Below are 15,719 nucleotides of genomic sequence, written 5' to 3'. Positions count from 1 at the left end.
ATTTTGGCATCAAATGCTTTGGTCACACAATACTGACTCTGTGATCCTGGATGCTCAGCTCTAGACACCCAGTTATGAAAGGTAGGCGTGTTGTAGTTTTTCTATTTAAGTTCCAACAAACAGTTCACTATCTCCCCAGACAAAGAGGGGAGGGGGGAGAGAGAGAGGTGGCTTTCTTTTTTTTTTCTTTTTTTTTTTTTAAATCTTTTTTCCTTTTTCAATAATACGGATTAATCTATAAGTCTACAGGAACAGGAGGATCCTGGGAAGTGTCAGTTCACCCCTTGTGCGTACATGTTCTGCAACACAATTGCTGAAGCACTTTCCGCTGGCAGAGATTGTTCTTTTTGACCAGCATACAGAATCCTCCCTCGGCCCAGGACTCTTCCGTGGCTTCCGGAGGGCAGCAGCAAGAGAAGGAGGGGAGGTTGAAGATTTGGAGAGCATGGCGTGTACAATGGAGGAAGGTTTAATTGGTCAGACAGGCAGATTTGGTTGAAGAGACCATTCAGGAGCAGGTAGCAAGTAGGAAATTTGGTCCATCAAAAGGAATTTCAGTCAACAGCATTTTTTTTTTTTTCAGGAAGAGTATTTTGTGGTCCAACAGGGAATGATTGGTATCCATTTGTGAAAAGGAAAAAAAGATTAGAAAGAGAATAATTAGAAAACAGTGATATTTACAGCAAAGGAATTTGTTCTCAATTTTTATGAATCAAAAGAATAAACCAGTCAAACCACAGAAAAAGAATAAAACACTCTCAACAGAAATGCAAATCCTATAGAGTGAGTTACACTAGTAACCAGTGCTTGACTGTCAGGCAACGAAATGAGATCCTCTACACTTCACAAATTAACGGGAAAAAACCCCCTTGTAGACTTTCCTTGGCTACCCTAGAATGTTGCAAACACGTGCTAATGTCCTGATGCGAAAAGGTCTCATGACTGGTTTACCCATACCTGTAATGTAACTTTATGATGGACAGGATACTCTGCAAAGTTTGAAGGCATAAATTGCAACAGGAGCTGTAAAGGTCCACAGAAACAAGATTCAACCCAGCACCTTTTCTTTCTTTCTTTTTTTTTTTTTGTTGTTTTTTTTTTTTGTTTTTAGGTCTTTGGTAAAACTCTTATGAAATCCGGCATAAATAAGCTGGACCCAAGAGTCATTGTTAGTTTTTTGTACATCTGATGTTAAGTGTCTTCCACCTGGCTTAACAATGGGCTTTGTTTGTGTTGTTTACTTCTGGGTTGCATTTTTTGGGCTGTATCTACAAGTAATTGACATAGTATCATTTTTTTGGGAAGCACAATGTTACCTAAGTGTCTGTAATTGTGACATTTGAAAGGAATGAATATTAGTGAATAAATGCAGTAAGAATGCTATCTTGGTTGCCACAAAGAACTTGGAGGAAGTTCAAATCTCCACCATAAATTGGGTGCTCCCTATTTCAGAATTCTTTTGTTCTCATTACCCTTTTATATAATTCAAGCAATACCATAGGCACTTAAAATCCTTTTTACTTACCATCAGTTTCACAGTTTAAAGTAGTAAAATAGATAACTGTGATTCTACTGAGCACACTAGGGTCTCCATATAAAAATCTCTTGAAAGCAATGGCTTTTGAAAAAAAGATATGGAAGTAAAATTAGGTTGTTGGCAGAGGGGAAAACTATTTCAGGAAAACTCGGGTAAAGTGGATGTGACTAATTTTTCTAATACATGCAAATGTAGTTTTCTCCTTTTCATAAACATGAAAAGATTAAGAAGTAATGTAGACCTCAAATCAAGATTGTAAGAAAATAAAAGAAAAGACCAAACCAACCCAATTCATGTAAAAGAAGAAGCTGTCAGTGGTCAACCAGATCTTTTCAGAGATCTGCACTCACCATCCTTGCAGACTGTTCCCACTACACAGACACCATGGTCTAGGTTATAGCCGCTTGGACAGCTCGTACAGTTTCTGTCTCCATGACCACTGCAATCCAAACAGCTGGCATCACACCTGAAAGACAATGTCAGGAGTTGGTTTTATGGCCTCACCAAATACAAGAGTTCCTAGGAGACCTCTTCTGTATTCCAAAGGGCTTGTTAGCTGTTTCTAGAGGTACTAGCTGCTCTATTAACAATAAAAAATAATTAACTTCCCCTCCAACCCAGCCCTGCTTCTTTCTTCCAAGCACTTTCAATTCACACTTTTTTACTAAATAGCTGCATTATTCTAGTATTTTGGAACTATGCAGAAGTAATCAATAAAAGCGTTAAACTGATCATGTGTACATACACCAGCAAGGCATGAGCTAAAGACACAGGAAGACTGACCTGCTGCCCAGACCTTTCATCACCCTTCTGGCAACATCATATTTTCATCATGTATCAAATTTTTTTTTTTTGTGTGGAAAACTGTAACACACCTGATTCCCTTCCTGCCCTGAACTCAAAGTGAGTCAATAATAAAGGATTCCAAAAGGCAACAAATGGTATTTGTTTAACAAAGAATGGATTAGAAAAAAATCATACAATCATAGAATGGTTAGGGTTGGAAAGGACCTTAAAGATCATCAAGTTCCAACCCCCCTGCCATGGGCAGGGACACCTCCCACTAGACCAGGTTGCTCAAAGCCTCATCCAGCCTGGCCTTGAACACCTCCAGGGATGGGGCATCCACAGCTTCTCTGGGCAACTTGTTCCAGTGTCTAACCATCCTCACAGTAAAGAATTTCGTCCTAATATCTAATCTAAATCTACCCTCTTTCAGCTTATAACTGTTACCCCTTGTCCTATCACTGCACACCCTGATAAAGAGTGCCTCCCCATCCCTCCTGTAGCCCCCCTTCATGTACTGTATGACCACAATAAGGTCCCCCCGGAGCCTTCTCTTCTCCAGGCTGAACAACCGCAACTCTCTCAGCCTGTCCTCATATGGGAGGTGCTCCAGCCCTCTGATCATCCTTGCACAGCACAGCACAGCACAGCACAGCACAGCCTTGTCCAAGATTTATCCACCAATCTGTACAGTGAGTCAGGTGAACTATTCTGGACAGCAGTCTGGAAATATACTTGTGCCATGTTTGTGAATATGCAGCTGAACACCTAAAATGGTCCTTATGAACAGTATTAACTTGCAATTAAAAAAGCCTAGTTTGACTACTTTGGTTTGTTGCTGATAAATGTTGATCCTCTGCCAGGTTTGTAGATTTCACATTTCTATGCATATCTACTTAGATTGTCACTACAGGCTTTTTTAAAGTGAGGGATGCATATTTATGCAAGAAAAAACATTAAACACTTTTTAAAAAAGACCTGCATGAATATAACTCAGATTAAAATAAAAAACCTTACTTTTCCTTCATTTGCTTAGCATGCAATATGTTCTTCCTATTTTTTGAGTTCAGCACTGTTTTTTGTTCTCATAAGTATTATCTTTTTCAACACAGTAATAGCTAATACATTGCCAAACATCAGACACATATACTAGCCACCGATCATACCTTTTGCAGCTTTTGTATCCGCTTTCAGTAGAGTGATCAAGATAATAACCACTACTACAAGACTGGACACATCTTCCATCTTCCATAAAATAACCCTGTGTGCAGTTTATACAGGCATCTACCCCAGCACCTTAAGCCAGACAGAAGATACATTATATTAGTGGCTAGTTCCTTTTATTGCCTAACAGACACTATCTCTAACTGTAGCAAACTCTTATAGAGACTATGTTTTACCTGCCCAGCTTTCTTTCAAACGTAGCATCAAGCAATAAAGGTGCATGGTTAGAAGAAACAGCATTACATGATTTAAGTACATCTTTTTTTGAAGGAAATAGCTGTTGGTAGTTCTGAAGCTTGCACAAAATCTATCAGTCAATATTTCATTCCAGAAAGAAAATGGAGGGCATTATTGGAAATCAGAATGAGATCTACTAAGAGAGGAAAAAAAAAAAAAAAGAAAAAAGAGAAAGGAGAAAAGAAAAATGCAAAAAGAAAAAACGAAAAGAAAAAAGGAAAAAGGAAAAGAAAGAAGGAAGGACAAGAAAGGAAAAAACAAAAGAGAAAAAAAAAGAAAAAAAAGAAAGGAGTATATCCACAATTTCAATCAGAAAACTCTGATTTTCATGTTAGCTGAAAGGTCTGCTATATTTAAAATATACTAAAGAACTATAATGAGAATTAAGTTTTTACATGTAAACAATCATGTGATAGTGCAACTGTGATAGAGTAGAATAAAATCAGAGTTAAAAATAGAGAGGAAAGGAAACGATGCACATAAATGTGAGTGGGGTACCTGCACATGTCTCACAGGAACGGTGGCATGGTTCACATTCTCTACCATTATGGTATTTTCCTTCTTCACAACGGATAGCACATTTAGTGCCATGCAAACTATTGTAAAAAAAGAAAAAAGCACAGTTTGGGCAGATAACAGCAACAGAGCACAAGGTCATTCACAGACCAGTGGTTCTCCTTTAATAAAAGAACAACCCATACGTTAGGATTCACCAGCTTCCTTCACTGGTCATATTTCATAAATTTAGAGACAGCAATCACTTCAAGTGAGAATGAAGTGCAGTTTTGCCCATGGTGAAATACAGAAGATGTTTATAAAATCATTATAAATACTACGAAGTAGTAGGGGACAGAAAAAAAATGAACAATGTCAGACTACTAAAAATTCAGGCATGTAAAATGCAATTACCCACAAGGAATTTGGCACAGGGTCGGCACCACTGTGTTTAAAAAATGCTAAGAGACTTGTTAACAAGATCTCATGCTTCTCTGGAAAGACCAGCAGTATCTCCTGATACTATGCTACAGCACAGGTTAAGAGCAGATTCACAGTGAAGGAAATCACCATCTCTTTCTACAGTAGCAGCTTCCTTTGAAAGCTCCTAACTGAATGCTAGTCCCCTGTGGTTGGGGAGATTTGTCAAGATTACAGTCAGAGGTATTCTGCCTGCAGGCACTTTTGAAGGAGGGCACAAAAGAGTGAGTAGCAGAGGAAAAAAATAGCATAAAGAGTCATGTTTCCCTGCTTTGCTTTAAGTCGCTGTTTATGCTTTCAAGTTATAAGGTGCCTACAGCAGTTTGGCATTTTTTTAAGCTAGGACTTATCTGCCATATTTGCCATCCTCTGTGGAACCTCAGTTTTAATCAAATTCAACACTCTAAAAATGCTCTTCAGCTCTGGGGATTACCACCCTGAGTGAGTGCTAACCCTGTTTTACAGGCTGGATCCCGCAAAGTCATGTGTGCTCAGCACCACTGGAAATTTTCAAGAATGTATATGGTCCCAGTTTAGGAAAAAAATTAGCAGTTCAACAAACATAACAACCCCTGCTTTCTTGTTATTTTCCTCAGGCACACACCTCAAAGGGCTTTGCAAGGCAGGTAGCACTAGCATTATCATGTTTTTACAAATGGGAAAACTAATAATTTGACCAAGTTTATATAATGGGCTAGTAAGAGGATCAGAACAGGAATCCAGGTCTTCCAAGTCCCACTGAGGGCCCAGCCCATCGATAACTCTGCCAAGAAAACGCAGCAAGTTTTGAACAAACGGAGAATATGAGACGCATGTCCTGCAAGGCTCCATTTATCTGTTACACTAACACAGATGGTCTTTTTTCTAAATATTACCAAAAATCAGTCTCAGTTTGATAATATTGCCCAAGAAAACATGACAAAGTATTTTGATTTTTTTGTGTTTCAATTTCTCTTTCTCTTCTCACACTGAATGGATTTGTCTACTTTCTTCAGTGGTGCTACAAGTTACTGTTTAAGTTAATGGTCAAGAAAACTCAGTTCCTGAGAAATAAAGAAAATGTGGGCATAACTTTTCTATAGCAACTGTGTCCAATAAGGTCACAAATCTATGTAATCTTTGGTCTCCTGACATATTTGACCATCGTATGAACTTCTAAATTGCTAATTTACTACTTTGATTTTGCAGCTACACAGAAGGTCATGCTGAGTCTGAGAAAATTCTCCAAAATCTTAACATGGACTGCAAAGTGAATAACATTTTAAAAGGGAAGCAGATGCTCTTATTTCACAGAGAGTGTAAATAGACCAATGTTTTGATTCGATCCCATTCTTTCCTTCCAATGGGATTCTACTTCCTTTCCAAAGGGTCACTTTAAAAAAAAATAGTGATAGTCGTAATAAAAATTGTGCAGGCACTTGCAAAATGTAGATGCAACATAAATACACAGAAATGAGAATTCTTTTACAAAATGTAAAGGAATCCAGCTGTTGATATCCTAGAAACAAAAAACATTCAGCTTTTACTAAGAGATGAAAATCCACTTTGATGGAAGGTAAAACCTCAGTGCTAAAACATTCGCTGAACACTTGTATTCTTCAAGAAGAACCCCTACAGACAGTGAATACTGACTTAATATTTTTTGTGGCATAAAGCCAGCATACATTGCATCATGAATTTTATAAGATTTTTGACCTTTCCTGCTTGGATCAAAAGGTCATTTATTCATAAAAGAGACTGAAATGTGTACAGATGCTTCGTACGTATTATCTACCCATTTCAAGAATGATTTAAGTCTCCCATGAAGAAACGATATCCACTGCTTCTTAAAATATGTGCACGCTACATTGTAATAGAATTGAGCCTCAGATACTTGAGATAAGTGAATGACTGGATGTACGAAGAAATACAATAAAGATAAGAAAATAGTTTCTAACTATCATAGGAATGAATCAGAAAGATTAATGTGATTCATCAGCTCTACCTCTTAAAAAATCCTTGGCTGACACACTCTAGGTCAAAAATGTGAAGAAACCAGCTTTCCACATGACTGTGGCTTTTATTTTACCTGAAATCAAAGGTCTTCTAAAACCCCATTGTTAGCCAAACTGGCACATAGTAGCACAACAAAATACTATATTACATAATAAACAGTGATAGAATACATTAAATGAGGGCCCCTCAAGGTTAAATAGCTATCTGATGTTCTTCATTGTGTATCCACAGCCTTTTAAGGCTCTTCAGGTATTGTGTTTAGTGGCATCCATCATTTCCTTACCTTAGGCCATGTTTGCATTCTGTGCAGATTTGGAATTCAACACATGTCTTACAGTTTTCACTACATTTTCGGCAAACAATCTTATCTACAAAGGAAAAAAACAAAACAGCCCAAAAAAACCTTGGTCAGTTATATTTAATAAAATTATATGGATATATTACTAAATGACTTCTTTCTAGCTCAACATCAGGAAGGTAAGCAGCAAGCTAGACTAAAATAGTTAAATTCTGCCTAGCATTAACTTTTTCCATCAAACATCAAATGTTTTAATCTATTTCTTAACATTTGAAGTTATACTTGTACCCTGAGAAAAATACGCTTTGAGGTTGTTAAAAAATCTTCATAAACATTTTAAGTTTACATTAACTATTTATAATATGGACTTAAATCGTCTTTTCATATAGCAGTGACATGCAGTAATGACTGCCATGTGCTCCAGAAACTGTCCTGCAATTTACCTCTTACACTTCTCATGCAAGAAGCCTGTCCTGTCTTACCTGATTTGGTGCTTAAAGACACACCTGCATGAACAGGTCTGATCTTAACAAAGTCAACATATAAATTACTCAACAACTGCCTTTTCATCTCAAGAGCTCCCTGCTTTTACAGATGTCTATTTCTCCTTAGACTTGCTGCCTTTTGAGATGCAGTGCTATGTACCTTTCTGAGAAGAAAAACCCGATGTTTCCATTTAATCCTAAATTTTAATCTATCTGTATTAATTGGGTGGAAACAAATTTCCTTTACTGTAGTTCTCATGCAGTGAAAAATGAAAGAATTAGAGCAGTACCTGTTTTTACTAACCCTCAAAAACGAACGCACAGCTTCATGACACAGAAAGCAAAAGATTAGGTACCTAGATGAACAAAACTCCTGAGCACATATTTATCTTCTAAGGATGTATCTAAAGACAACTGAAGTCACTGCAGTTTTAAGCACATGTTTGAACAGATGTCTAAGTATTTTTTCTAACTAAAGCTGGAAACTAAACACGGGCAGTCTACTTGGCAATCACAGGAGGAAACTGAAGGCAGGTATCTCACATAGCAGAGAGTTACTGCTCCTGGGTCATCAGATCACTGCTGGTAGGTAGGTCTCTAATTAATCTCTGATTAACTGCAATCATGTCTTACATCTGAGAAGCCTATTTTTCTTAGAGCTCCAGTTCAGTGGCCAGGGTGGATTCCTCAGCTCTCTATCTGGTGCCGTATCATCCAAATTTGGGGGAATGTCTCATGTTCAGAATGTGGGTGCTGCCTGTCCTTTCTGCAGTAGTGATAAACTGCTCTGTCCTGCAGGTGACTTGCTCTTGAACTGCCCTCATTCTGCTATTGTTACTCCCAGCCACAAGCAGAAAAGACATCTTGCCACCAAGCATGGTTTTTAAAATGAAGGAAGATTTTTGAGGAGATTCTTGATCACACTTGGCAACAATTTAATAAAAGGAATAGGATAAGAGATAGATGCATCAACATACACTTTTCCTGCTTGTAAGTATTCCAGCAACCTCCCCAAATCAAATTCTGTAGCCCACAATAAAGAAACAACAAAAAATACTAACTCTTATCCAGGTAAAACCCATCAGGGCAGTTGGTAATACAGCTATTGGTTACTTCATTCAGGTAGTAGCCAGATTTACAGGTCATGCACTGGTCACTATGGCCTCCAACACAGGTTTCACAATTGGGTGAGCATTTTTTACAGCGTTTCTTGTCTGCATTGTAGTGACCAGGTGGGCAGGTCGAAACACAGATCCTGCAGACAGCAGGGAAGAGAAGGCAGAGTCGTTAATGAAATAACCTGCCACCACATTCCTGGACCATGACTGCAAAGCAGAAGTATTTCTCAGCATTGCTGCTTTTTCATGATCATGTCTTTACTAAGATATAACCCTCCAAAGCATTGTATCAAGCTGGCTCTTCTCTTCCATTTATTCCCCTATAGCATACGCTCACTGGCAAATGCCTTGTCAGACAGTCATACAGTATCATTTTTGACCATCTCCATTTCTTCCTATCTTGTTCAAACTCAATCACAGAACCTGTAGCAGCTATCACAATTTTATATATACATATATATATAGCCTCTTGTGAAAAAATAATCAAGAGATGTGGAAATAATCAGAGAAGGGTGTTTGAAGTCTGTAGTTCAAATTCAGATTAGCTATTTTTTTTTTCTCCTAAAAATATTTGTCAAATTCAGTGGAAAATGAATTATCCATGACTGCAGCAAAGACAAGAGAAAAGGAAGTTAAGATACACACTAAGAAATCTATGTAGTAAAGATTTTTTCTCTCAGTCTTACCGTGTGTTGTTCTTAGATTTGTAGTAGTAGTGCAGACAATCAGTACAATGATCTGGTCCTGGCCCATCACACCCTACTTTACTGCATTCCGCATTGCACGGACCTGTAATAAAACCATAATACAAGGGGGAAGGGATTAAAACTTTTCATTTGGTATTTAGCACCCCTTAAAACATAGTATTTTAATGCAGAATGCAATTACTCTGTTTCCCTGTTTGATTTGAATTCCAAATAGTAATTTGGCTCCACCAAAAAGGGTGACATGCTGTGGCAAGGGACTGTAATAACAGAAACATCTAAATTGAACTTTGTCCTGCTGTTTGCTTGCTGGAGCTATACTTAATATTCATCAGCCCTAACCATCTACATGATGGTCCTAATGATGGATTACATGTAGGAAACTGCCAGCTTGATTTATTTTGCAGTGACAGAAAGTCTATTGGAAAGGTTGCAAAACTTCTACAGAGATCAGTGAGAAACAACACGGATGTAGAAGACAACGTTCTCCATTTATATATATATGTGTGCATATATATGTATGTATATTTTTATATACTTATATGAAAAGCAGTGCATTCTTCATAGTATGCTAACTGTAGCTTAAAAATACATAACCCTATGCTTACAAACTCATAAGGATGAAATGAAAATACCTAACTTTAAATTACAAAACAAACAGCTCTGATCTTAAGAATCTAGTTCACTGAACATCTTACATATGTAGATGCTCATGTCACTCCTTCAACTTACTATGTGTCCAGTAAAGGCACATTCAGAATAAATGAATGTACGTACCTGAATAGTCATCTGTTCCATAATCTTCTGTAGGGTCTTCTTTCTCTTTCCACTTTTGGAAAATCATTTCTTGGTGAGTAAGGCTGGATGGATGTTCCATATAGTACTAAGGACCACTCTTTCAATTTGCCTAGAAGAATTTAAGATTTAGTTTTACAAACCACTTCTGTTTTCTGTGTCTTAGAAAAACATATCACTTGTAAACATGACTTTGTGAGTAGGTATGGAAGATGTTGCTTTACAAATAAGTGTCTTCAGTTTAATATAGATAGTGCAATCACTGCTTCACTATAAATTGAGAAAGCATACTTCCAACAGATTTTTACCTGGTATTTTCATTGTGCTCCAGTCTCTTGCAGATCTAGTAAAAGTTTGCACCACGGGTTGAACTCAATATAAACAATAAACAACAAAACCTTTGGCCACACAGTCATTTGGAAAATGTATATGGTACTCAACAAGGAATTTTTGCTCTGTATTTCACTTTTCCTCAGAACATTAATTACCCAGATAATTATCTGGATTATTATTAGGATTATTATCCAAATAATAATTAATTATGATTTGAGATCTCTTATCTAATTAGCTGTATTCAGAATTCTGATTTAAGAAAGCTGTTACATTTTGTTTATTACTCAAAAGTACTTTTTGTTGGCTTGCAGAAAACACCTTGATGAACAGAAAACAACTTATTTTAAAATCTCCATCATAGGACATCAGTGTCCCCTCTCAAACAAGCATAATTTCTTATTTATTTGCCCTAGTTATTTGTCATGTATATCACTGCATTGTCTGTGTTCATCACTAATAATTCTATCCTCTCAGTACTTGAGTGAAGAAAGAAAAAATTGTTTGCCTGCCTGAAGCATTATCTGACTTTTTGGCAAGTTTTTTTGTGGAAGAATAAATAGATAAATGTATATCAACTCATCAGTTCAGGCTGTTGGGACACAAAGTGTGAAATTCCAGTCCCCACCTTTCTATCTATACTACCCGGTGAATTAATTCTGTAAAAGAGCCTGAAACAATGCCTAAAATAACGATGCATAAAAAACAACCCTGCTTGAAAAGATGTAACACAAGTTTAGTCTTATCCTATTCTCTTGAATATGTTTATATGGTGGAGTGGCTAGTTGTAAATGTCAAATTCTCATCAGAAGAAAAAGGAAGCAGAGGAGCCAGGAGTATCTGAATTTGAAAGATCGTGTTTTGGAGGCTGCTCTGTGGTTAAAATACTCTTCCCTTAGAACGATTCTGTAAAAATAAATGTAATCCAGGTATGCCTCTTCTCAAGAAAATCACTTAGTACACTTCATGTAAAATTAAGTTAAAGCAATCTTCCTCTTCTTTCATTTTAATGACACTCAATAATCTCAGCTTTCATATTGTTCAGTTGTACTTTTTCAACCTATGCAAGCAAATTACTTTGACATTAATAAGTGATTTTCTGTATTTTTCCCAGTGTCATCTGGTTTCCTCCACTGACATGACCAAGACAATACATTATCTCTCTGCTTTTATCAATCAGTAAGCAACAATAAGCAAAACCACTACCTGACAGATGATAGCCAAATTCTTTTAAATCATTTATACTGGGGTTAGAGATGAGGATCTCTGTTATCTCTCTGTCTCTTGCCAACCTAATTTAAGCTTTCTGGGACAGAAAATTCTGGACTTCATATTAAACCTTCTCTGCTCTGTACTCAGTTTTTGAGAAGAAACTATAGGCAAGACACGACAGTTGTTTCACACAGTAGCTTCCAACTTTTCACAGCTAAAGAAAACACTACCCTATAAAAAGAGAGATTCAGTCCTGATTTAAAATGTTAACTGATGAAGAGTCTATCATACCTGCTGCCTAACTACTGACTAATTATCTTGGCTGTAAAACTGCATGCACCTTATTTTCAATTTGTTTTTTCCTACCTCTATCTCACAGCCATGTAGCTCTTTAGATTAAAAAGACCAAATCACGTTTTTTTTAGACACATGGGGATCAAGTTACCTCTCAATGTTCTTTACAGTGATTCAGCTAGGTCCTTAAAGGCACTTTTCTTTTTAACCAGATATGCATGATGTCTGCAACCTTTTCAAAGCTACAGCCTCTCCGCATTCTCCATCCTTTTTGTGTTTTAAACCAGTTCTACAGCATATGGATCAAAATACATTGGACGCAATCAAAAAGTGTGAGTTTTGCTAAGTTATTCAGACCTTTTCATCCTTCTCATTATTATGCTCTAAAGATCATTAAACTTTCCAAGGGCTGATTTTATTCCAGAACACTGTCAAAAATACTGAATACTAGAAAAAAGTATTTGCAAGGAACCACTAAAAATAACCACAGGTAAAGATGGTCCTCAGAAACAGTGTATCATGGCTGTTACACATGAGTTACACACATGGAAACTCTTGTACTAACATTATTATTACAGGAAGGATTGGTGCTTTGAATGTATACCTAATGCAAAGACAAGTGAGTGGAATAATGTAGTGTCTCTCAGGAGATTAGTTTCCTTTTAAGAATGGTTCAGTAAATAAATGGGGAAAAAAATTCATGTGACTTGCCTGTAAATAAATGAAGTCTGCCTCAAGGCAGGTTTAATTTGCACAATGAAAATATTTCAGTAACTAAGTATATATACGTACACACACTTTTATAATGAATAAACAGAGCATGCACATTTAAGCCAAAATCTTTCTTTCCCCATTTTTGGCTGATTTCATCACTTAGTTTGGCCAGAATAATCCTTTACCCTGCTTGTATTTAGCATTTAACAGAGGTCCCATTTTGTATGTATAGGAGAAGGGGTATATCACAGTGTTTCACAGCAAGCACATGTCCACCTCCATAAACTTTACAGAATTAAATGCAGAAATCACATGCACTACTTTTATGAACCGGACCCTGCATTTCTTTACGCGTAACAGATGTGGCATTACCTGCCAACGCAGGGATATGATGACATGTTGGCTCTTTGTTCTCAATTTGATTACAGGAAAACTGCAGCTCTTAATTATAAGACCTTTCAATAGTTAAAGAAAGACACGAGCACAACAGAAACAAGAAACAGGCATGATGGTGATACCAGTGTGATAAACTGCAGGCTACAGTGATAAACTGGAGAGGCACTATAAATTCTGTTTAAGCACCTTTTGTTTATTTCATGTTCTGCTCAGTGCAGAGACTGACTCCAACATGCCTAAACAGCTGAGTTTATCCACCACTGATATATGTCAGGCACTTCTTTCTGAAGAGAAGTGTTACTGGACAGCATCCATCACAGGGTAACCACTGCTCTAGAAAGTTGGGGGACATATTACTAAACAGTATGCAATGAACCAAGATTGCAGTTAAAAAGAAATAAAGGGTAAGCTCTCCAGCAGGATTCCTTCAGTGTATCACCTTCTCCACAAGCCTTGGTTGGGCAGGTCTACTTTCTCTACATCCCCTGGCCTTACGCCCCTTTTCTTCCAGAGTTGTGTCTTTAGGCTTTAGTCCTCACAGAGCAAAGGTATCAGTCCCATGAGATTAGCCAGTGTAGCACTGAAAAGAGTGTATATATAGAGTATTGAAACCAGGAAATCAGTAAGACCTGTACAACTACATATGTAAAACAGGAGTGTGAAGCAATAAAGTATAAAGCTGGAAATGTAGCTGGTCACTGTCCTGGTGGCATAAAAGGGCTGTAAAAGATGTCTGGAGAACAGCCTGGATGAAAAGTTTGCAAAATGGCTCTATGCTACCTCTTTTCTAGCCTTTAGTACAGGGAGCATGCCAGGGAAGACAGAAGAGGGGAACAGCTGAAATGTGTTGCACTATAGCTTTCCTTCATGCCTGCTGGGTATGAACCACTGGGTTCCTGTACACACAGTGGTGAAGAACTGCCCTAACTTGTCCTTCAAGCCAGAGATGTTCCTGGCTGCATCAAGAATAACAAGTGCAAGATGGAGTTGAAAATAACTGATTTTTCTGATTTCTATGATTCTATGATTCTATGATTTTTGTCTCTTTTCAGTAACCTGATTAAAAATAAATTACTTCGTTGCTGTTTAACACCTCTCCTCTATGAAATTCTAAAGGATTGAAACTTAAAAAAACCCACCCTAAATACCAAACATTCCCCAGAATCCTTGAACAGTTCTGCTCAGAGTCTATGGCAGCTTTTCCAGATACATTCAATGAATACCCCTTTTTAGCGTGCTAGAAATATTGCTCTTCATTTACTGGTGCAATTAACATCACTTAGCTAAGAGCTTTTCACCACGGCAACTCATGGTGAGAAGTGATCAGTGCAGATAAAATTAACTGAAAATTGAAACTCTAGCTGGTTTTTCCTTCCAGAGCTCTAGAGGATGACAATCAAGATTTTCAAAATGCTATATTTAAAGTTAACCACTTGAGTATACAGCTGACATTTAAATAACACTGGCCACCCTAGAGTTACCACAGACTTTAATAAAATGTTCGCTGCTTAGCAATTTTGAAAATCACACTGATTTTCTTGGTCTTCAATAGGGACTTATTTGCCTCATATTTCATAACAGGTTTCAAAAATTTTGCCTTATTACTGCTGTTTTCGCATCCTAAAATCAAATTCATCAGGTTATGTAAACAACTGAGACAGGTAATAAGATAATAAGATGTGATGGCCAGACAGGCAGAGAAACTTTCTTAAAAAGCAGAGAGATTGGCTATCTGGCAATCTGCTGCATTAAAAAGTAACATAACTCAGCTAAAGAAGAGCAGAAATAAAGAACCAAAATTGTCATTCAATTCCGTCAATTTCAACAGCAGTTGAGTGAGGCTGACCTGTGTGTTAGATTTTTTACACAGAAAATTAGCATAAAATCAGCACTTCAATTCTGACATAATTTTGAAATGAGAGAGTTCATTTTCGTCCACAGTAAAATGTATAAACCCAGCTGAGTTTGGTCTAGGCACTGCTTGAAGAAGGAGACTGGACAATTCCATGTTCACATGTTAGAATTCCTCCTGTGCCCTTGCTTGTTCTAAGTCATGATCGAAACAGTCCATAAGCTGCAGGAGTGACTGGACCAGCTGGCCTCCCAGAAAGGCACATTTACCTTGAACAGATGAACTGCACATAGCCTTCATTCCAATCTGAACTAATTTAACAAACCGAATTTCAACCAAGAGGAACAAAAAGTAGTCAACCTCTGTGTCTGCTGGCAGAAACATTAATGGGCCCTTCTTGGACAAAGGAGAATTGAAACAATTAACATTGTTCCAGAATAATCAACTACAGGGACATGCCCTATCACGCTAGCCTTTCTCATTTTAAACTCAAAGCTTTTAAGCACTGCCATTAGCATTTTAGTCAATGTTTCTTTATGTGTGCCTTTTCATGTAGTAGAAACAATAGAAGTATTTAGTGAGGCTCATTTGAATATTTTTAATGACTTCTGATAACCTGCCAGTTCAGAAACAAACATAGGTGAAAATCTCCTACTGTTAAGTTAGCAAAGATATTTTTTTAGAGCTTCAAGTACTTTAAGTTAACATCTGTGTCTTAAAATTCAGAATTGATTTTTAGCAAATCACTTAGAAAACTCTGACTGCTT

At 37.3% G+C, this 15,719-nt stretch overlaps 1 protein-coding gene across 1 annotated transcript in view; it reads right to left on the bottom strand.

Annotated features, from left to right (window-relative positions):
- Positions 1 to 205: 205 nt before the first annotated feature.
- The window catches only part of LOC104468920 (proprotein convertase subtilisin/kexin type 5-like), a gene marked incomplete at its 5' end in the record, with an annotated part of 89,688 nt that continues 74,174 nt past the window's right edge, over positions 206 to 15,719 (bottom strand). Inside the window, 9 exon segments of the mRNA XM_010083210.1 lie at positions 206 to 393; positions 1,888 to 2,003; positions 3,490 to 3,619; positions 4,283 to 4,380; positions 7,038 to 7,122; positions 8,599 to 8,792; positions 9,342 to 9,444; positions 10,137 to 10,180; positions 10,182 to 10,266. Of these exon segments, the coding sequence (XP_010081512.1) occupies positions 278 to 393; positions 1,888 to 2,003; positions 3,490 to 3,619; positions 4,283 to 4,380; positions 7,038 to 7,122; positions 8,599 to 8,792; positions 9,342 to 9,444; positions 10,137 to 10,180; positions 10,182 to 10,266 (971 nt within the window).

This window comes from Pterocles gutturalis, unplaced genomic scaffold (assembly GCF_000699245.1).
Source record: "Pterocles gutturalis isolate BGI_N339 unplaced genomic scaffold, ASM69924v1 scaffold16505, whole genome shotgun sequence".
Taxonomy (NCBI): Eukaryota; Metazoa; Chordata; class Aves; order Pterocliformes; family Pteroclidae; genus Pterocles; species Pterocles gutturalis.
This window is presented reverse-complemented; position numbering and strand designations above follow the sequence as displayed.